Source organism: Salmo salar, chromosome ssa14 (genome assembly GCF_905237065.1).
Source record: "Salmo salar chromosome ssa14, Ssal_v3.1, whole genome shotgun sequence".
In the NCBI taxonomy this organism is placed as follows: domain Eukaryota; kingdom Metazoa; phylum Chordata; class Actinopteri; order Salmoniformes; family Salmonidae; genus Salmo; species Salmo salar.
The window spans coordinates 69,385,983-69,408,765 of NC_059455.1; the positions used below are offsets into that span (position 1 = coordinate 69,385,983).

Sequence of the window (22,783 nt, forward strand, 5' to 3'; positions counted from 1 at the left end):
TTTCATAAATTTTAGAATAAGGCTGTAAAGTAACAACATTTGGAAAAAGTCAAGGGGTCTGAATACTTTCCGAGTGCTTTTCTTGTTTGAAACAGCCTGGTGCGTGCATCAATTTCAGACCTCGCCTGGACTGGAACGACTCGTCACGTCTCCGTGTGTAGCCACGAGGACAGTTTTGAAAACAGGTGAGCCCCTTTCCATAGCCTTATGCCTTTAGTGCGTAAAACGACGTTACCGTTATTTACTCATACAGAAAAGCAGCACATAGTTGTGGTATCAGATAATGTTGCATTGCTGTGGTATGTCGGGACGCAAACGAAACAACGTTACCTGAATGATTATAATAGGCGATATTCCGAGAACAGGATTGCAGGTAATTATTTTCATCCAGATGAGTCCATTGTAAAATGAAAAGCACACAGTTGTAAATACCGTTTGTAGTGTTTTGTACGACATGCCATTCTCTCCATGTAGTGTGTGTGTGTGTGTGTGTGAGAGAGCGAGAGACGGGGGGGGGGGTCAATTTTATATTGGTAATGCATAGGCTACTTTACAATCGCATTACCTCTCTTAGTTCGTGTTTGTGTGATACCCTACTGTACATCTGGTTGTGTGTGTAGTGGTACTACTTCGATGTGATGGGAATTGGGTAAGTGTGTGTACTTGAGCGAAGAGCATCGTGAGCTCTGCTGAGTTGAGCCAGCATGAGTTCTTTGCGCCTCTCCCAGGGGAATGTGTTGTCTGTATTGTATCAGTACCACATACCAGTACTCATCATAACATATTAATTGTGAGAGTTTCAAGTCCATACGTGTGTAATAGTGTGTGTGTGTGTGCGCGCGCGCGCCCAGTTTCCTTGACTAGAATGAAGAACTCGTGGCATCTTCTTAAACATGTTTAACCTTAACCACACTGCTAACCTTATACATAACCCTAACCTTAAGTTAAAACCAAAAAGCACAGTTTAGTTTTCATTCATTTTTATGATAGCCAATTTTGACTTTGTGGCTGTGGTAACGATGACAACCGAGGCAAAGCGGGGCTGCACCTAGGCGAGCGAGCACTCCCAACGAAGTTACACAGAAACTGAAGGAGGGGCAGAAATAAGGTGAACTTTTCCGCATTCCACGGCTAACTGTAAAGAACTCTGACTGTAGGCCTATTTACACAGTTTGCTACGTCGTTGACTAGTCGTCCTCGTACTTGTCACGAAGGAAAAATAATTGCAACGCATTAGAAGACCAAACGGCATTCTGGCATTCAGCTGGGTGAGTGTTTCTCCCCATGTTCTTCTCGACGCATTTTTTATTTTCGGTATTTTCTCTATGATTTATGTTTCTCTCTATATATGTAATCCACCCAGACTACACACCACATTTTTGTACAATACTTTATTAACTCATAATTAAGTAATATCACCCATTTTCTCTCAAAGTCCATTGCGCATCACTGCTGCAATCATAACGCTCTGTCTCTCGCTCATTCCCGACTAGTTGTGTTTTAAAAACGGTGGAATACCTTTTGGAATATACATTTTTTTTCGGGTTGTGTTCTGCTATGACCTGATTGTATATTAATGGACTGACAGAATCTGAAGGTTGGTCATTTGAAAATGAGAAGGCCGTTTCTTTTGGATACATTGTGGGCGTCGAAGTTTGGTGTGAGTTATGGGATTTTTTTCTTCATACCTGGTTGATCTGAGCTTCTGATTCAAAAAGTTTTGCGTTGCATAAAGTTTAGGCACCCTTACTTCTCTTTCTCACCATTGGCTTTCACATTTCCCCAATTTCAAGCTATTCAGCTTTCATATCATTATTGTGGTATCCACATGATCATAATCTTCTCTAAATATTTTGCTCTATGTGGTGATCACTTCAGTTAGGAATTCATAGTAGTATTTTCTATGAATGCATTCCAATGACTAGCTGGTCAACGACTTTATATGCACACGCATGCGCACACGCATACACACACACACACACACACACACACACACACACACACACACACACACACACACACACACACACAGGGTAAGGCCAAACTCAACATAATGTTGAAAATGAACAGACCACATTCCCTTAGACACACAGGTGTGGTCAGGGTCTGCAGTAGCCCAGTAATGGATTGAAGGAGCCTAATGTTACTCCTTATAGTCCAATGACCTAATATGTTCTGTTCAGAAGCAAATTGGCTCAGGCATCCGAAACAACATCTTCCTAAACACTTATTCTTCAGAATAGAGTACCCTAGGGCTCCCGAGTGGCACAGAGGTCTAAGGCACTGCATCTCAGTGCAAGAGGCATCACTACAGTCCCTGGTTCGAATCCAGGCTGTATCACAGCCGGCCATGATTGAGTGGCGATAAGTTGGCCCGGCATCGTCCGGTTTTGGCTGGGGTAGGCCGTCATTGTAAATAAGAATTTGTTCTTAATTGACTTGCCTAGTTAAAAAAATATATATAAAGCAGTAAGTCTGTCTGTTTTGGCCCACGTTCAGGAGCGAGGCCTCACTTTTAGCCACTTATCGGACCTCTTGACATGATGACATCATAGTGCACCATTCAAAGACAAGGGCCATTGTGCCACTGTAGTGTTATTGGGGGAAGGGGTGCTTTTGTAGTTGTGCGGGAGCTGGTTCTTGAATCAACAGTTGTTCACAGGATGTTGTACTCTTGTTGACTTCATGGTATTGGGGTAGGAAGCTGGGGGTGAATCGCGCGGGGAGTCTCGGGAATCCTTTCTTGGTAGAGGCTGGCATTGGATTTACTGTTACACATGGGAGGCAACAACATCTAGGAATGATTTTTAGCACATGGATGAGGGGAGGGGACATGCATAAATACAGTCAGAGTCCGAGAGTGAAAGAGAGTATACAGGGAGACTCACAAACACTCACATGCTGTCACTAATAGACACATTTCCCTACACAGACAGACAGACAGACAGACAGACATGGTATGGTATGGTGTGTTCAACAGTCACTTGACCACTTCTCGTCCCCTGTTGGTATCATCTCCGACTCACTCTTCAGAGAGCCTGCGCTTTAACACTCTCCGATCCAGCTCTTCCCTCTTCTGTCTTATGCCTAAACGTATCTCCCTTCTCCTCTGTCTCGTCCTGCGAGAGGTCATTAGCTCACTCTGTCTGTCTCTTGTGTTGTCTGTATTCTTGTGTATTTTATACCTCTTTTATTATTTTTATTTTATTATAGTTTTTTTACTCTGCATTGTTGGGAAGGGCTCGTATGCAAGTCTACACCAGTTGCATTCGGCACATGTAACAAATACAATTTGATTTTTCCCTTGCTCCCTCTCCTACTTTATATGATTGCAAACTGTTAAAGTTGACCTGCTCTTGCTCTCTTTCTCGCTCTCTCTCTCTCTCCCTTTCTCATGCCATATTTGGCTTTTGTCTGTCTGTCTCTGTCTGTCTTTATGATGCTGGTTTATTGTCAGCCTTTTTTTTCTCTTTCTCCCTCCCTGCATTTGGTTAATTATATTAGGCATGACTGGATGTCTTCAAGGAGAATACTTCCCTGCAGTTAATATCAGTAATCCTTTCAAAACTGATCACCAATGGGTTGATTTACTTTGACACTTGAGGCTTTCTGAGGGTTTTAGCCTGTTATTTTAATCATGTTTGTTTTCTCACCATGGGTAGATATAGGAGACAAAGGGCTGTGAGACAGAGGTTTAATCCTAGACACATGAAAAGTGCGACGTATACGGAGGGTGCGGGGCAACAGAAGACAAATGGCAGAGGGACTAAGGATTTTAGAGATTGGGAAAGGGCCGATAAGGGGGGGGGTTTACGGGACTCTACCCGGAGGGGCAGATCCCGGTTGGAAAGCCATACCCTCTGCCCGAGACAATAGCGGGGAGCCGGGGTCCGGTGGCGGTCCGCTTGTCGCCGATACCTGGAGGTGGTCTTGAAAAGAGTGGACCGGGTTCTCTTCCAGGTACGTCAACAGCGGCGGACAAACATCTGGGCAGAGGGTATGCTGACTTCTTCCTCAGGGAAGAGCGGGGGCTGATATCCCAAGGAACACTCGAGAGGGCGTGAGACCAGCGGCCGAGCAGGGAAGGGTGTTGCGGATGTATTCCACCCACACGAGTTGCTGGCTCCAGGTGGTGGGGTTGGCGGAGGGGAGGCAATAAAGAGCTATCTCCAGGTCCTGATTGGCTCGCTCCGACTGGCCATTAGACTGGGGGTGAAAACCTGAGGACAGGCTGGCCGACTACCCAACGAGGGTGCAGAACACCTTCCAGAACCGGGACGAGAACTGAGGACCGAGATCAGAGACCATGTCGACCGGAAGTCCATGGATCCGGTAGACGTGTTGCATGAGCATGGCAGCCTCCTTGGTTGAGGGTAGCTTGGGAAGGGGAATAAAATGGGTGGCTTTGGAAAACCTATCCACCACTGTAAGGATGGTGGTGTTGCCATCTGATGGAGGAAGACCAGTGACCAAGTCCAGGGAAATGGGACCAGGGGCGGTGAGAAACAGGGAATGGTTGAAGGAGGCCAACCGGAGCCTTATTCTGCACACACAGTGCAGGCGGCTATACAGGTGTGAGAGGGCGTCAGGCTTCCCGTTCTTGGACCCAGGGTGGTAGGAGATAGTAAAGTTAAAACGAGTGAATAACAGGGCCAATCGAGCCTGCCTTGAGTTGAGGCACTTAGCAGTTTAGAGATATTCCAGGTTCTTATGGTCAGTCCACACTAAGAATGGATGTTCCGCCCCCTCTAACCAGTGCCTCCACTCCTCCAATGCCATCTTGACCGCGAGTAGTTCTCGATTTCCCACGTCATAATTCCTCTCAGCGGTGTTAAGACGATGGGAAAGGAAAGAGCATGCATGCAGCTTTCGCTCCTGGGCAGAAACGGATGGATTAAGATGGGGGCTCTAGTGAATCGATGCATGAGGTCCGAGAACGCCCGGTCAGCTGCTGGAGACCAGGTGAACGGAAACTTGGGAGAGGTGAGTGTTGAGAGGGGGGAAGCCAGGGTAATGTAACCCCAGATGAATCGGCGGTAGAAATGAGTAAACCCCAGGAAACGTTGCAGCTGCACTTTGGATGTGGCTAGAGGCCAATCCACCACTGCTCTCACCTTGTCCGAATCCATCTGAATATTTCCTGCAGCGATAACGTATCCTAGGAAGAAGATGGTGGAGCGATGGAATTCACATTTCTCTGCTTTCACAAAAAGCTGGTTCTCCAGGAGATGCTGCAGGACCTGTCGGACGTGGAGGATGTGCTCTTGAGCAGAACGGGAAAAAATTAGGGTGTCGTTGAGGTAGGCAAACACAAACCGGTTCAGAATGTCACGGAGCACATCGTCAAACAGGGCCTGGAACACTGCGGGAGCGTTGGTCAGTCCAAATGGCATAAGCTACGCATAGTGCCTGCTAGCCATTTTAAAAGCTGTCTTCCATTCGTATCCTTTCCCGTATCAGAACCAGATGGTAAGTGTTCCCGAAGGTCCAACTTCGAGAAGATCATCACCCCCCTGGAAGGCTCAAAAGCCGATTAGATAGTCCCCGGTAGGATTTTGTCCTTCTCCACAAAGAAGAACCCTTCACCAGCGGGGGAGGCAGATGGATCAATACTTCCTGCAGCAAGAGAGTCCTCAATGTACCTTTCCATAGTATTGGTCTCTGGACCAGACAGAGAATAAAGCCACCCCCGAGGCGTAGTAGTGCCCAGGATAAGGTCGATAGCGCAGTCATAGAGTTGATGCGGAGGGAGAGATGTAGCGCAGGCCTTGCTGAAAATCTCCCGTAGGTCCTGGTACTCTGCGAGAATGGAGGAGAGATCCAAGGCTTCTCCCAAGCCCGCAGGAAGACGTCCCGTGGCAGGCTGCGCCGACTTCAGGCAATGCGAGTGGCAGAACGGGCTCCAACCCATGATAGAACCAGTAGCCCAGTCGATCAGGGGACTGTGCCTTTGGAAAACCCCAAACCACTGGTACAAGAGGAGGTTCAATGAGCAGGAACTGCATAGACTCACTGTGATTACCTGACACTCGCAGGTTGATGGGAACCGTATTGGGGGTGACTCTGCCAATAGTGCCCATCCAGCGCAGTGACGTCCATGGGAATGGAGAGGGGTTGTGTGGAGATACCCAGCTCCGACACCAGGGTAGTGTCCATAAAACTCTTGTCGGCCTCAGAGTCAATGAGCACCCGGAGAGATTTGGACAGGTCACCCCACAGCAGGATGGCATGAAGAGAGTACGAGTAATGGGAGATTGGAAACTCCCCATACGGCTCACCAGCATGCTCGTACCTACTGATGAGCCTGGTCTTTTAAGGAACAGGTAGATATGTAATGTCCTGTAGTACCACAATACAGACAGCTCTTGGTGTTCAGTCTACGCAAGAGTTCAACAGGAGACAATCTAGCCCTGCCCGATTGCATTGGTTCCGGAGGAGACGAGTTGACAGTCCTCTGTGATTCCCGAGGGAACTCGGGTGACATCGGATTCTCCCGGCAATGTAGACTTCGGGAACGTCCGGGATTCCTTTGAGGCGAGGTGGGAATTGCAGATGAGCGAGTGTGACCGGGAACATACCGCCTCTCCTTCCTACGTTCCGTAGCCTCCCATCAATCCGTATGGTCAAGGCTATGAGAGAGTTGAGGTCCATGGGCAGCTCCCGGGCTGCGAGCTCGTCTTTAACCACCCCTGATAATCCATGAAGGAACATGTTGAACAGGGATTGTGGGTTCCAGGCACTCTCTGCGGCAAAAGTGCAAAAATCCACTGCATAGTCTGCCACACTACGGGAGTCTTGGCGCAGTTCAAGTAGCTTCCGAGAAGCCGCTCTCCCGGACAACGGATAATTGAACACCTTTCTTACCTCCGCCACAAACTCCTCCAGGCTATGGCAAACAGGGGATTGTTGCTCCCACACCACCGTAGCCCAGGCTAGTGCTCTCCCAGACATGAGCGTTATCAGGTACGCCATCTTCGAGCGATCTGAGGGAAATGAGGAAGGCTTCAGCTTGAGGATGAGGGTGCACTGGGAGAGAAACGCTCGACAGGTTCCTGGATCTCCAGCATAGCACTCCGGAGGAGGTAAGCGGGGTTCAAGGGAAGCCGGGGTAAGCTTGGGAGAAACACAGCTGGTAGCGGGGTTACTGAGAGCCTGGGAGGTTACTGTTGTAGACACAGGAGGCAGATATTACTTTTCAGAGTATTTATTATAACAAAGGGGACAGACAAAAGGCAGGTCAAGGGCAGGCAGAGGTTTGTAAACCAGGTCAGAGTCAGGCAGGTACAGGACGGCAGTCAGACAGGCTCAGGGTCAGGACAGGCAGAAAGGTCAGAACCGGAAAGACTAAAAAAACAAAAACTTGAGAACAGGAAAAACGGGAAACACGTTGATAAGACCTGACAAGACAAGACGAACTGGCAACAGACAAACTGAAAACGCAGGTATAAATACACAGGAGATAATAGGGGGAAATGGGAGACACTTGGTGGGGGGTGGAGACAAGCACAAGACAGCTGAACAGTTCAGGGTGTGACAAACTTTCCATACAGTGGGGGAAAAAAGTATTTGATCCCCTGCTGATTTTGTACGTTTGCCCACTGACAATGGTAGAAGTGGTCAGAACTGCCAGAACATTTTGGAGATGGAGGTGCTCAAAGTTGACCCATTTTGCAGACCCCACTATACCATGAGACATCCATGTCTTCATCACAGGTAAAGATACAGTTGAGTTTGATACCATTTAAAAACTTACAAAACGGTTGTCAAACTATTTTATAATTTCTTGAAAAAGGTATTTTTTTTAAATACAAATTGTCCTTTGTTTTGTTGTATGTCAATTATCCAAAAACGTGTCAACTCATTTTCCCATATGTTGTAGTTTAGACCCTGTTTTACATAATCTGAAGTGTTTGTGTTGTAACCGCCATTGGTTGAGACACACCATACTCTTGAATACATTGTGGGTAGCATTTCAATCATGGAAATATTATTAATAGAATGGATATATCCCATCAGACCACTGCAATTTAGCTGGTACATCATTGAAATTTTAACTTCCAGTTACTACCACAAAGATGGCCGCCGGGTCCACCCACCATCGAACGTCAAGTTAAATGGGAATGTCTGTTCTATTATCTATATTTCTATTATTTCAATAGGTTTCCTATGGAATATTGATAGTTTAGTTTAAAACAACTGATTTTCCCATCAGGGTTTGGAACCAAAATATTTCCGTTCCCATCATTCCGTTCTGAGCAGAACTGCTATTTTGTTCGTCCCGGTATTCTTTAAAAAAACGTGTATTTTACCCCCTTTTCCTCCCCAATTTCTATCTCTCATCGCTGCAGCTCCCCAACAGGCTCGGGAGGCGAAGGTCGAGTCATGCGTCCACGAAACATGACCCACCAAACCACGCTTCTTAACACCCGCCCGCTTAACCAGGAAGCCAGCCGCACCAATGTGTTGGAGAAAACACAGTTCAACTGACGACAGAGGTCAGTCTGCAGGCGCCCGTCCCGCCACAGGGTGTTGCTAGAGCACGATGAGCCAAGATGAGCCCCCCTGGCCAAACCCTCCCCTAACTCGGATGACACTGGGCCAGTTGTGCACTGCCCTATGGGACTCCCGATTACAGCCGGTTGTGATAGACCCGGGTCTGTAGTGACACCTCTTGCACTGCGATGCAGTGCCTCAGACCGCTGCGCCACTTGGGAGGCCCCGTCCCATTTTCTGACAAGAAAATAAAGTTCTGAACTGGTTAGGGCCCCAAAAAAGTAAAAGTTCACATTGTTCCTTTTCGTTCATTTTTTGTATATTTAGCTCATTGTTTTACTCCAGCAATTTGCACTGATAGAGCAGCTTGCTGTGGAAAGGGTAAGATAGTTTACATGTTTGATTGGTCAGATAAGTGCAGGTTCGAGATGCTACATTTCACGGGGAGAGGGGGCTTGGCTTGAAGCGCTGAACATGACGTGAAGTGGAATGTGTTTACAGCATTTATATACTAGAAATTAGGAATATTTTTGGAACTAAAAACTTTCTCAATTTCTATATGATTTATTACAATATTTTGTTACTTGAGCCAGTAAAGAGGGCTTTACTATTCTTGTGTAGCGTAATTACTTTTGATTCCCTCCAAGCCCGAAGGCACACACTTTCTAGTAGGCTTAGATTGAAGATATGGCAAATAGGGGTGGCAAGATCGTCCGCTATTATCCTCAGTCGTTTTCCATCCAAGTTGTCAAACCCCAGTGGCTTGTTATTGTTGATAGACAATAATGTTTTCACTTCTTCCACACTCACTTTACGGAATAAAACATTTACAATGCTTGCCTTTCATAATTTGATCACTTATACTTGGATGTATAGAGTCAGCGTTTGTTGCTGGCATGTCATGCCTAAGTTTGCTAATCTTGCCAATGAAAAAATAATTAAAGTAGATGGCAATATCAGTGGGTTTTGTGATGAATGAACAATCTGATTCAATGAATGATGGAGCTGAGTTTGCCTTTTTGCCCAAAATTTCATTTAAGGTGTTCCAAAGCTTTTTACTATCATTCTTTGTCATTTATCTTTGTTTCATAGTGTAGTTTCTTCTTCTTCTTATTCAGTTTAGTCACAAGATTTCTCAATTTGCAGTACGTTTGCCAATCGGTTCTGGTGCCAGATTTATTTGCAATTCCTTCAAAATGGGTGCGGTCCAGAAATGATTTAAATCAAATGGAATGACCCTTATGCCACTACTGTTGATTCATTGTTCTGTCACTGTTTATGGTTTTAAGTTATTTGTGCTGTACTAGAGCCCCCTGCTTATTATGAGCCAAATCCTAATTTCGGACATGCACGTAGGCCTACAACTCGAACTCAAGCTAATACCATCCATTGGCCTCAACTGAAGATATGTCTGAACATTTTAGTTGCAGGTGCACATCTCAATATTGGTGGTATTATACATTTTGTCTTGTAGTGGTGTAATGATGTAATATGATGTACTGTTTAATTTAATTTTTTTGTTAGTTTTTTGTGTGACGTGTGTTAATGTGTTTAGATCCCAGGATGAGTAGCTGCTGCCAAGGGGATCCATAATAAAGACCCCCCCCAAAAGTCAGGATTCAATTTATCCCCTATGCCCCTCAAACTCAACTCTGGACCTCGAAGCCAGTTACACTGTATTTTTTTCATTGTTCCCCAATAACCCGGGACACCAGGTGTATGCAATTAATTATCAGGTAGAACAGAAAACCAGCAGGCTCCGGACCTCATAGGGAAAGAGTTGAATACCCCTGCATGCTATCACATTTGCCTTAGAACTGTGATATTAATTGTTTTCTTTCTCTCTTTGTTCAGGTCCCGACATGGTGAAGCAATAGTTGAGCGCACCATGCAGTACTTTGACTTGAACCACCAGTAATATATAGTGGGTGGAAACGGAGGGATAAACGGGAGAAAAAGAGAAGTATGGCCGTCTTTAATATGCTTGAGAATGTGGAAGACCTCTATGAGATCGGAGAAGTACTTGGGAGGTAAGGATGGTCATTATAAAAGGTCTTCTTGTATGAGGCTGTTTAAGTGAGGAAGGTATTTTAACTCTGAGTTCAATTACTTTTCAAGGTCAATTTTGCATATGCTGTCTTGCTGCATAGTTCAATGTGAACTAACATTCAATGTAAGCTATTGGAATAATTCAAAAACTGACTGAATTGTGTATAGAAAGAAAATACTGAAATGTATTTTTTTTTTTACCCATCTACCAATAAGGTGCTCTTTATTGCAAGGCATTGTAAAAATTACATTGCAATTATGCTACATAAATAAATCTGTGTTGTGTTCAGTAGGAACACATTTTTATTGGACAAGCTCAGGAAGGACTTACCCATTTCAAAACTTTTCCAATCAACAACTAAATTGTCTCACTCTGTCATCGCCCCAGTGGCCACTTTGGGCAGGTGAGGGAGGTGCGCGAGCGGGCCACGGGGTCTCGCTGGGCTGGGAAGTTCGTGAAGATCAGGAAGTGCGCTAGCAGCCGGCTGGGCATGGAGAGGAAGAATGTGGAACGGGAGGTTGAGGTCCTGCAGGCCCTACAGCATCCCAACATCATGGCCCTGAAGGATGTGTTTGAGAGCCGGGCCGAGGTGGTGCTGGTGCTGGAGCTGTGAGTGGGGGGAGGAGGAGGGAGAAAACCAATACTATTTAATCCCAGGTCTGACATGAGATACATGCAGGGCTGAATTATGTAGTAGAGTTAAAGGAAAACTCCACCCCAAAACTATCTTTTGTTATTTGTTTCATTAGTCCATTGTTGATATAATCCCAAAATGTTTTGTATGCCAGCAATCAAGTTTTCAAGATATATAACTTTCAAAATACAGAAATACAGCCTGTTTGATGCATTTTGTTTGCATCATATGATGCTGCTTGGGCGGTATCCAGATTGTCGTACCTTCAAATATTAGACAGCAAGGCTCTTGATCCAGGAGGGGATTCTCTACTGTTACCAAGTGAAGCTTGATTTTGGAAGAAGCTAGTCACTTAGCTAGATGGCTAACTAGCTACTAAATTAACACACCAAATGCACAACTGCAGAGTATTTAGCACATTTTAGACAGTTAACTTAATAGTTACAAGATATTTAACTGGCAAACATTTAGTTGTTAAGTCCATACTGTAACTAGATTACCTGGCGCGTGCTGCACAACAGTGAATGAGTGACTCAAGGCTCTGGTCTCTCATCGTTGTGTGCTTGTCAACAAACACCACGTGTTTGGGGACTACCAGTAAGCTTTATAATGAAAAATTGCGACAGGTGAAATGAAGAACGCAATCTTCTTTATATCCTAACGTATTGCACAAGTTGACTGCAGGTATTTAATTAAAAAGTAGCTACAAATATTACAATGTATTTAAAAACATCAAAGAAATAGTTTCAATGGTTATTGACGGTATTGAAAAACCATACCGTGACTATTTCCAAATACCCTGGTATACAGTGCCTTTAGAAATGATTCATACCCCTTGACTTATTCCACATTTTGTTGTGTTACAGCCTGCATTCAAAATGGACTTCTCTCTCTCCACAACCAAATATACCCCATAATGACAAAGTGAAAACATGTTTTTAGAAATGTTTGCTAATTTATTGAAAATGAAATACAGAAATATCTAATTTACATAAGTATTCATACCTCTGACGCAATACTTTGTAGAAGTACCTTTGGCAGCGATTACAGCTGTGAGTCTTTCTGGGTAAGTCTCTAAGAGCTTTTCACACCTGGATTGTGCGACATTAGCCCATTATCCTTTTCAAAATTCTTCAAGCTCTGTCAAATTGGTTGTTGATCATTGCTGGACAACCATTTCCAGGTCTTACCATCGGTTTTCAAGTTGATTTAAGTCAAAACTGTAACTCGGCCACTCAGGAACATTCTCTGTCTTCTTGGTAAGCAACTCCAGTGTAGATGTAGCCTTGTGTTTTAGGTTATGTCTTGCTGAAAGGTGAATTTATCTCTGTGTCTGGTGGAGAGCAAACTGATCCAGGTTTTCCTCTAGCATTTTGCCTGTGCTTAGCTCTATTCCGTTTATTTTTTATCCTTTCCTTAACGATTAAAAGGATACACGTAACATGATGCAGCCACCACTATGCTTGAAAATATGGAGAGAGGTACTTACTCAGTAATGTGTTGTATTGGATTTGCCCCAAACATAACACTTTGTATTCAGGACAAAAACTGAATTGCTTTGCCATATTTTTTGCAGTATAACTTAGTGCCTTGTTGCAAACAGGATGTATGTTTTGGAATATTTTTTTATTCTGTACAGGCTTCCTTTTTTCAGTCTGTCAGTTAGGTTAGCATTGTGGAGTAACTACAATGTTGTTGATCCATTGGCCTCATGGTGAAATCCCTGAGTGGTTTCCTTCCTCTCTGGCATCTGAGTTAGGAAGGACAGCTGTATCTTTGTGACAGGGTTTATTGATACACCATCCAAAGTGTAAGTAATAACTTCACCATGCTCAAAGAGATATTCAATGTCTGCTTTTTATTTTTTTTACCCATCTACCAATAGGTACCCGTCATTGCAAGGCATTGTAAAACCTCCCTGGTCTTTGTGGTTTAATCTGTGTTTGAAATTCACTGCTCGATAATTGCATGTGTGGGGTACAGAGATGAAGTAGTTATTAAAAAATCATGTTAAACACTAGTATTGCACACATAGTGAGTCCATGCAACTTATTATGTGACTTGTTAAGCACATTTCTACTCCTGAACTTCTTTAGGCTTACCATATCAAAGGGGTTTATGTCTTGACTCAAGACATTTCAGCTTTTCATTTTTAATGAATTTGTAAAAATTTCTACAACATGTTTCCATTTTGATATTATGGGGTATTGTGTGTAGGCCAGTGACAAAATGACTAATTCAGGCTGTAACACAACAAAATGAGGAAAAGTGAAGGTGTGTGAATGGTATACCACCCAAGCCTAATGATGCGTTTCGGATCATATGATGCTAAATGCATCACACTGACTGTATTTCTGTATTTTGAAAGTTATATATCTTAAACGTTATTGCTGACATGCAAAACATTTTAGGTCTATATCAACAATGGACTAATGAAACAAATACCAAAAGTTTTTGGGTGGAATTTTCCTTTAAGTTCTGACCCCTCTCCATTTCTCCTCGTCCCTCTTTCAGTATTAGTGGAGGAGAGCTGTTTGACTTCATTGCTGAGAAGGAGAACCTGACAGAGAGCGACGCCATCGAGTTCATGAAGCAGATACTACTGGGCGTGGGCTTTATGCACAACAAACAAATAGGCCATTTTGACCTGAAGGTAAATTATGCTAGTGTGTTGATTTGACATATGATCCAACTTCTTTAGTTTGTTACTCACTCTATATGATATTTAAGAATCCAGTGCTGCAATAGTCTGTAGTAGTGGTTTACACTAACCTCCCCAATAACACTGCTAAAGTAGTATTACACATAAAAATAGTATTACACAGCTTGTTCATTTATTGAATCCAAAATCCTCGACTTTTATGTATGAGTGCTTAATGTGAAAAGAGCATATCTGTATTCATCCATCCCAAAACCACACAAACATGCTGACACTGCTACTTATTAGTGCAAGCGTCCATGTCGCATGCTCATGTTTGTATCCACAGCTGCCACTAAAGGGAGTGTGCCTGTGCACTAGGGTGTTGAAGAACATGCTGTTCACAGTCCGGTCGGTCAGCATGCTGTTGACCTTTATGGTCAGATTGTCCTAATTTTGCATGTAAAATGTGTACTCCCCTTCCACGATCAGCCGGAAAACATCATGCTGTCGGACAAGATGGCACCAAACCCCGACATTAAGATCATTGACTTTGGGCTGGCCCACTGCTTCCAGTCGGGGGAGGAGTACAGGTGCATGAGTGGCACCCCCCAGTACATTTGTGAGTAGTCAGTCCTTTCATATGAGTTAGGACCTGTTTAAATACTATGTAAATTCATGCATCCTTCCCCTCTACCTACAGTTGTTGTGAATAACTTATTGACAGGACTGGATTCTTGAGGGCTTTGTAGTGAAACCTATTGCTTACGTTAAATGCAAATTGTCACACCAGTGATTACTTTTAAGAAGGAAAGAGAAGAAAAGGACAAGGACAGACTAAGCTACGTTCAGGACTGTTTCTGCCACCATGGTGCATCGGTCAGAATGCGAATCTGGAGATGTAGCAGTAATCCAGGTTTAGGGGTATTTATTACACAGTTGAACACCGGAACGAACAGAGGCACACGGGGGAGGGTTTGGAATGGAGGTAGGGCTTGTAAGGCCGGTAGGAAGAATGTGGCTTGTAAGGCCTTGGAGATAGTATTGGATGTGGTGGTCTGGAAGGGATATACAAAAGGGAAACATTAGAAACACATCAACATAAAAAGGTGCAGACAGGACAAAGTAGTACCAAGTGACTTACAGAGAATGGGCTTAAGATAACCGCAAACTAAGGAGGCTGCCAGGACTAAACATAAAAGGTTATCATAGCATGGATACAACATAAGTTCAGGCAGCATAAAATACATGGTTGACATTTTACTCCTACAACTTAAGGCACTTAATCATCACACGAAAGACAGATCCACCCCGTGGCATCACCAAGCAAACTATTCTAGTGTGTAGGAAGGAGCATGCTGGTTAAATAGGGAACTGAAAGTGGTGAAAAGGGCAGAGGAGGGGTGATTTGGGAGTGGAAACAGGTGTGGTGGAAAGGGGCAGATACAGTACGTTATTAAAGAATTGGAACAGGCCCCTTGTAATGCAGTGCCTATGTGGCTGAGGTCTCTTCTGTGGAGGTGAGCTCCTATTTCTAGGTCCAGGTGTTTCCATGGAGACAGTGCAAGAAGTGTAGTGTCATGATCTGTGCTGATGGTGTTACGATAAACTAGGGTGCTTGCAATTCCAATTGAAACAGGAAGCGATTTGGATGGTCTAGGAAAGTTGCCATTTCGGGTCATAACTACATTACCCTCCAACCCAGATAATTTCAGAAACCTCTTATCAATATAGTAATTATATTCTACATATTTAGTAATATATGACAAAGCAAAATTATCCTTAAAATGCTATTTGATTTTGAAACAACTGGTAGTTTGCCCCAAGACAGACACATCTCAAGCTGTTCTCAAATGCTAGCTGCTTCAACACCGATTTGGTCAGCATGATAAGGTTGGCATGGTTACAAAGCTGGTCCTGTTTGGAATGCAAATGTGTTTGCCCAGCAGTAGCAGCTAAAGTACTATAGGTTTAAATAATACAATGCGACTGGTGGAGGAAGTTATCTCAAAGTCACTGGCGTTGTTCCTACCGGTCAAACAATCTATTAATGGTTTCTGAAAAATGCAGTGTTCAGTTTGCATTCTTGAGAATGAAAATGTTTCCCTCACAGATAGTGTGAAGTCATACAGGCCTTTGGGTTTTTTTTTTTTTTTTTCATAAATGTAGCTACATGCATAGACACGTCTCTCAGATTGTCTCTCAGATTGCTTAATTGCCATGAAATACAATTTGTAGATATTGCCAAAGCAGTATAGTGGTACAGCATTTCAGTAAATACTTTACAATGCAATGAGGATAATGAAATACATTTCATTTCAGCAGTAATGATAATAAAAGTACACACAGCTCCAAAAATTGTGACAGTGACCCATGTTTTTGTTGTTGTTTGTTTCTGTACTCCAACACTGCATTTGAAATGATACAATATACTATGAGGTTGTTAAATGCATTTGATGTTTTGTTTTGGTTGTGTTTCAGATAATTTTGTGCCCAATAAAAATGAGTGGTAAATAATGTATTGTGTCATTTTGAAGTCACTTATTGTAAATAAGAATAGAATATGTTTCCAAACACTTCTACATTAATGTGGCTGCTACCATGATTACGGATAGTCCTGAATGAATTGTGAATAATGATGAGTGAGAAAGTTACAGACGCACAAATATCATACCCCCAAGACATGCTAACCTCTCACCATTACAATAACAGGGGAAGTTAGCATTCTTGGGCAGGTATGATATTTGAGTGTCTAACTTTCTCAGTCATATTCCAAACTTCATTGTATCATCTCAAATCCAAAGTGCTGGAGTACAGAGCCAAAACAACAAAACATTTGTCACAGTCCCAATACTTGTGGAGCTCACTGTATAATCATCTCTCCCTTTCTCAGCCCCTGAAGTGATCAACAACGAACCTCTGAGCACAGCTGTGGACATGTGGTGAGTGTGTGTACCGCCACCTCTCCCAACGTACACACTCACACACACTTGCATATATAGACACTTAAATGGAACCTCAAAACACACCCATCCCACACCTCTTGCTACCCAATAATAACCTCATATATATATATATATATATATATATATATATATATATATATACATACATACAAAGAATGTCCCCCTTCCATCTTGATGAGTAAGCCCTTGGAATGCGTCCAGGCATGTGTAGGCATGCTTTCTCCTTTCCCTAAAAACACAGTGTGACTGTTTCTTGTTGAATACATTAGCTTCACTCTATGAGTTCTATCTGATTCTCTAGTGGGTTTCGGCTAGATATTGTGTTGTTTTTTTTTTTACACAGAAATGAACTGTTTTGAGTCTAAAGGGTTGGACTTAATTGTAGTACAGTGGAATATGAGTGTACCTAGACGCGCTACACCCCAGCGCTAATAAATGGTGCAGCAATATAAGGACTTTGGGGGGAAAAAAACAACTTACCCCAGGACACTTCACATTGTGACTATCCCAGAAAAAGTAAAGGAGCATTCAGATATCTGTGTTGATCTTTGAGGTTTATTTTAAGGACAAACACAGACTTATGTTTTCGATGTGTCATACCCCTCCCCCAGAGCCTCAGACAGGAAAATGTTAGAGGTAGCTGATTATAGTACATTTGGAAATACGAAAGCAAACATAAAAAAACGACTCACCACAACAGCTCTGTCTACATCCTTTGGAATAAAGTTAAGATATTATGATAAGAACTGAGCCTCTCTAGGCCTCTGTGAACAAAATAACCACATGACTGTTAGATCTTTGTTTGTGTTTACATCCCCCTATAGGAGCATCGGAGTGATCACCTACATACTGTAAGTTGAGAGAGAAAAGGGGGGTGCTACTGTACGTATGGATTTACACATATGCCCAATTCCAAATCAACCCTTAGCCTACTATAACCCTATACAAATGTGACAATATTGCCATCTTCCTCTGTTGACTTGGAATTGGGCTATAGTAACAGCAACCTTCTTTTCCCCGACTCCACTTTATTTTTCCAGACTGAGTGGTATGTCCCCGTTCCAAGGGGACACGGACGAGGAGACACTGAGGAACATTATAGCCCTGAACTACAAGTTTGACGACCATCACTTCAGCATGACCAGCGCCATGGCCAAAGACTTCATCCAGAAGCTCTTTGTGAAAGATCAGAAGTAAATAATGCATTGGTCATGGGTAATTTGGCCTACTATGATGTCCTTTTACGATGTCAAGAACAAATATGGAACGGTGACTGGAATGGTGAATGGATCACTTATTTTGTGACTTTGCACCTATCGTAAATGGACAGATACTTTTTTTTTCAGCCACTATTGATAGAATAGGAACTCTGTATTGTATGAATATATCACCCTTTGTCCAGCTGTCTGTGGTTGCCAGTGTTTTTCTGCCTGTCTCTGTGTAGTGAGATAATGACAGCTGAGAATGATGGCTTTTTTTTCAGCTGCTTTTAATAGAATATGAACTTACATGTATCAAATGAATAGATTACCCTTTGACTGTATGTGGCTGCCACTGTCTGCCTGCCCGCCTGTCTGCCTTTCTGTTTGTCTGTCTGTGTGCCGATCCTTATTGTCTCTCTGTCGGTCTGTCTCTGTGTAGTGAGAGAATGACCGCTGAGGAGTGTCTACACCACCCATGGATCAAGGTGAGAGTCGGCAGCACAAGGCTTTGCTCCTGACAAACGGTTTAATATTGCACGTTTTAATATGTGTACTTGTTTTTAATCTCCTTCACTTATCATCGCTTCCTCTTTTTTAGCCTCTGACAAGGAAACAGGTGGCCAACAGGAATCGCTCCTCCATCAACATGAAGACCTTTAAGAAGTTCAATGCCAAGAGGAAATGGAAGGTGAGAAGGATATATGTCCTATATTTGTCCGATCATTTTATGCCATATCACATATTATGACATTGAATAAAGCTCAAATCTTGAAAATGTGCATGCGTTTTATTACAGATAATGAAATCAAACTGAGGTCATTGATACACAGTCAATGCTTGTCTTGTGGAACTAAACTAACAAATAGGGCATGAACGGCATGAACGTGAAGCGATAATGTTTTGTCCGAAAGGCCCTTTTCAAGTCTACTCTGTCTATTAGAACACAAAGCACACTGACATTATAGTCTGAGACAACAGAGTACATGTTCACTAAATGTAGTTTACACAAGACAAACACAAAACCGGTTTTGAACATACAGCTACATTGAGAAGCAGGACCTATACATCGTAGTATCAGTTAAGACGGGCGGTGCTCAAATAACACAACAGCAAATGTTGACACAACAAGTGGGTCATAGAAACAGACTGAGCAGTGCTCAGAGCCTGAGACATAGATCTGTATGTTCATGTGCAAAGTTTAAATGAATTAAAGTACGCATTTTAGGGAGGTGCTAAATATCCTTGCTAAGACAGAATGATATGGTATCCAGAATAATGAAATCGTACCCAATCTTAAACATGTTCATGTATAGCCTCAATTATAAGGCAGACTGAAAGCAGTAATATAAAGCTATGTAGAGGTTGTGGGGAAGACACACTAATGAAGTTGAGGTGTAACTTCTGTGTAAATGACCTTTTAGCGGACTGTCAAAGACAATACAGTATGAAGATAGGCAGAAACAGCTCCTCAATCAGTCCCCAATCACACTTGTAGGCGACGTCATGGCAACATTGGCTAGCTAAGGTCAAATTGATATAAAGCTGTTTTTGACGAAAACTGAAAACGTGTCAGTTTGTCACTTTCACGAGGTTGGGGTGTTCAACTACTTAAGACATTGTCTCGAATCTAGGTTGTGCTTTTATATTTGAGAAAATGAAGAACTAAAGTTGCATTTTTCACTTCTCTCGCGATGTTGCGCCTCTGGGTTTAGAAACTCTGTGGTAGTTAGTATTGCAGCTTGAAATATTATATTTTCAATCAATTTCTTTTGCATTCAATTTTATTTTGCTCTCTGTCTTCGATATTTACTCTTACTTACTCTTCTGTTTTCTTGATCTGTCTTTTTCTGTCTAACATCTGACTCTTATGTTCTGTTGTCCCCTCTCTCCATCCTCCCCTTTTCTTTCTATCTTGTTTCATATCTCCTTTCCTCTTATCCTCTCTCTCTCTCTCTCCCTCTCTGTAGATGTCATATAACATGGTATGGGTGTGTAACAGGCTGCATCGACTGAAGCTGCTTTGTAAGACCAGTGCACTGCCAGGCGAGGAACTGGTGAGTAAGGCTGCCATGACAGTCCAACTAAGAGTTACACTCGAACAAAACCCATTACATTGGTCATTAAGTCTGCCCCTCATTTCCAACCTCTATTGTTAAAAATGCTATTCATTGCAAAAATGCTATATTTCCAGGCTTTGAAAATTAACAGGTGATATAGCCTACTGTATCCTTTACTCAAATGGCTTATCATCCAAGCTTTGCTTATCTCTTGTTTTTATGTGTTTGATGACATCTATAAAATCGCACAAATAAAGACTAAAAAGGGAGGGTGTGGTAGAAAACATTGCATAGAACTTGACTGTATTCAAATACCCTTTACACACTACTGAGGCAAACCGAGCCAAGCAAAGTTGTACTGGACTGGCCTACCTGGTTACACATTCACCCTAGTTCCTTGAACTGTTCTGAAAAGAACAATGTGAAAATAAAATAACCGAGCCAGCATACTATAGTTTTTCTGCCCTATAGTGTGAATCCGATAAAAGAGAACTAACCTGCGATATCTCTCCTTGTTAGAGACAGTGTGAGAGTGACCAGGAGGACACCGAGACCAAGCCAGCCTCACTCATTCGCCGGCGACTCAGCAACAGTTCATAGACTCGACCACCAGGGGAGAGACAAAGCATCAAGCTGCAGTGCACAGTTCCCTTTACAACCAAGCCTACAGTATTTGCACTCCCCCTTTACCAGGCCTCGAGGGAGGGTAAGACCAAGACAGGCTGACACAAGAGCCGGGCACACAAGGAATTTTCGGGATCTATGTCCCTACATCAGACTTTTCCTTGATGAAGTGGAATAGAATCTACGGCACAAGGCCCGTCAAGGCTCAACTTTAGGCTCAATGAACTTCAGGTGGATTGGAGGTAATTCCAGTAAGAGCACAAGTATAAATGTGTGATGGCTTGCGTGAGTGAGCAGTTATTCAATAAGGCTCTCGGTGGGGTAAAATGTAAGAAAACCAATCATGACTTGTTTTTAGAGCTCTGCTCAGTATTACTGTGGTTTATTGCATGTTTTTATGGTGCTTTTGCAGTTGTAAAGGTCAACTGAATAGCAGGCGGTGACATTATTGTTCTTATGGGGAAGTTACTGATTTGGGGATGAACAGTACTGGATTGCCAGGTAGGTCACCCGTGATACAAGTCAGTATTCGACGTCCATCCATGTCGGAGGATGTCAGGAGGGGCAATATTAATATATTATATTATGTTATATACACAGTATAATAATACAATTATACAATATAATGCTATATAATTATAAAATATCTAGTGTCCTAAACATGATTACCAAGTACTCTCATATTGTATGACGGACAAATGTTTTAAGATAACTGACCAGTATAAATAGCACAGCAAATTAACTTTTAAAGGTTCTACTCCTAGAAATAGGATAACGAATACATTCTAATTTTACTAATCCAATAATGTCATCCTGCATACAGTAAATACTCTGAACACTCCACGCTCTACTGCAGTGTTTCCCAACCCTGGTCCTCGAGCACCCCCAACAGCACCCATTTGTATTTTAACCCTGGACAAGCACACCTGTTTAAACTTGTCAACTAATCATCAAGCCCACACTGAGTTGAATGAGGTTTGTTTGTTATAGGCTACCACAAAACTGTTCTGTTTTGGGGTACCCAGGGTTGGAAACATTGCTCTACTGAACTAGTACCGTTACTGAAGATCATACATTGATGCATGACAAGTAACGTGACATGAATTATCTTTTTGTGAGAACTATATACGTTTTCTGTTTCTCTAAGAAGTTTAAAAATGTGTTTTCTTTGATTATAACCTTGTGAAAATACCTTAAATTGACTGTCAGTGTTAAGTGTGGTTATTTTAAATAAAGGTACATTGTGGTCAACAGGTTTTGTGAATACATTTTGGAATCATCCCACTTGCACACTTTTTAAATCCTAGGGAATAGAACAATGGTGCAGGCTGTACTTTTTAATCAGCTCTTAATATTCTAACTTGGACCAGAGCTTTGCACCTCTGCACTAGTTTAACTCTGCAATGTGTCATTGTAGGTCAGGGGGGACCTGAATGCTGTCAAGCATCATTCTTAAAAAAGTGTTTGGGTAAATAGGCGCATGACCATTGTGTAATAACCCATTCTTGAAGCTGTAGCCTATATTTTGAGGACCAAAATTAAAAGAAGCCTTTGGGCTTTATTGTGTTCATTCTCCTTTAAAAACAAGCCTATGTAATTTATCCAACTGGAGCATCTTATTTTTCATTAAAATAGATACATTTATTAATTAAAAACAACCTTTCGGATGAGTGCTGATTGGGGTTCCAACCGGATTCCAACAGTCTTCGGTCGCCCTCTGCAGGAGTAAACCATAAAGCACAAAAACGAATACATGGGCTGGCCCATCAATGATTTGATGAGCGATGATCAATACAGAAAAAATTATCAACCGAAAATTAGTTGATATAATAATCTCATGAAATGTCTAGGCCTATAATAAAATTATAATTCTATAATAGAATACACTTTTGTGGGAGAGAAATCATTTTAGAATTACATTTAAAGCTACAATATCATGTTTACATATGCTACTATCAAAGAGTTGGTGCACTCCATGTGATTTTCACTTATGTAATTAAGTAATTCCTATAAATCAAGCGATACGTTGAAATTCAAATAAAGTTTCATGTATGGGTTTAACAAAATTCCCCAAACGTTATTTATATTTCTTTACATATAATGATTTGTAATAAACCCG

General features: G+C 42.4%; 2 protein-coding genes across 6 annotated transcripts in view; one reads left to right on the forward strand and one right to left on the reverse strand.

Moving 5' to 3' along the window:
• Positions 1-349, reverse strand: part of LOC106570194 (uncharacterized) — a 10,773-nt gene extending 10,424 nt beyond the window's left edge. The window contains exon 1 of the mRNA XM_045694741.1: positions 331-349. The gene's annotated coding sequence lies outside the window, so the exon portion shown is untranslated. The remainder of the gene's footprint in view (positions 1-330) is intronic.
• LOC106570195 (death-associated protein kinase 2) lies at positions 73-21,915 on the forward strand. Of its 5 annotated transcripts, none has more exons than XM_014142260.2 (12): positions 73-185; positions 10,348-10,523; positions 10,931-11,152; positions 13,692-13,830; positions 14,308-14,437; positions 16,709-16,757; positions 17,606-17,632; positions 17,822-17,974; positions 18,423-18,468; positions 18,582-18,671; positions 19,951-20,037; positions 20,560-21,915. In XM_014142260.2, the coding sequence occupies exons 2-12, from the start codon at positions 10,459-10,461 to the stop codon at positions 20,638-20,640; spliced, it is 1,089 nt and encodes a 362-aa protein (XP_013997735.1). In that variant the 5' UTR covers positions 73-185; positions 10,348-10,458; the 3' UTR covers positions 20,641-21,915. The 5 variants fall into 5 exon arrangements, with proteins under 5 accessions (XP_013997735.1, XP_013997738.1, XP_013997734.1 ...); XM_014142263.2 differs by lacking the exon at positions 73-185 and adding an exon at positions 350-373; XM_014142259.2 differs by lacking the exon at positions 73-185 and adding an exon at positions 1,028-1,268.
• Positions 21,916-22,783: the final 868 nt, after the last annotated feature.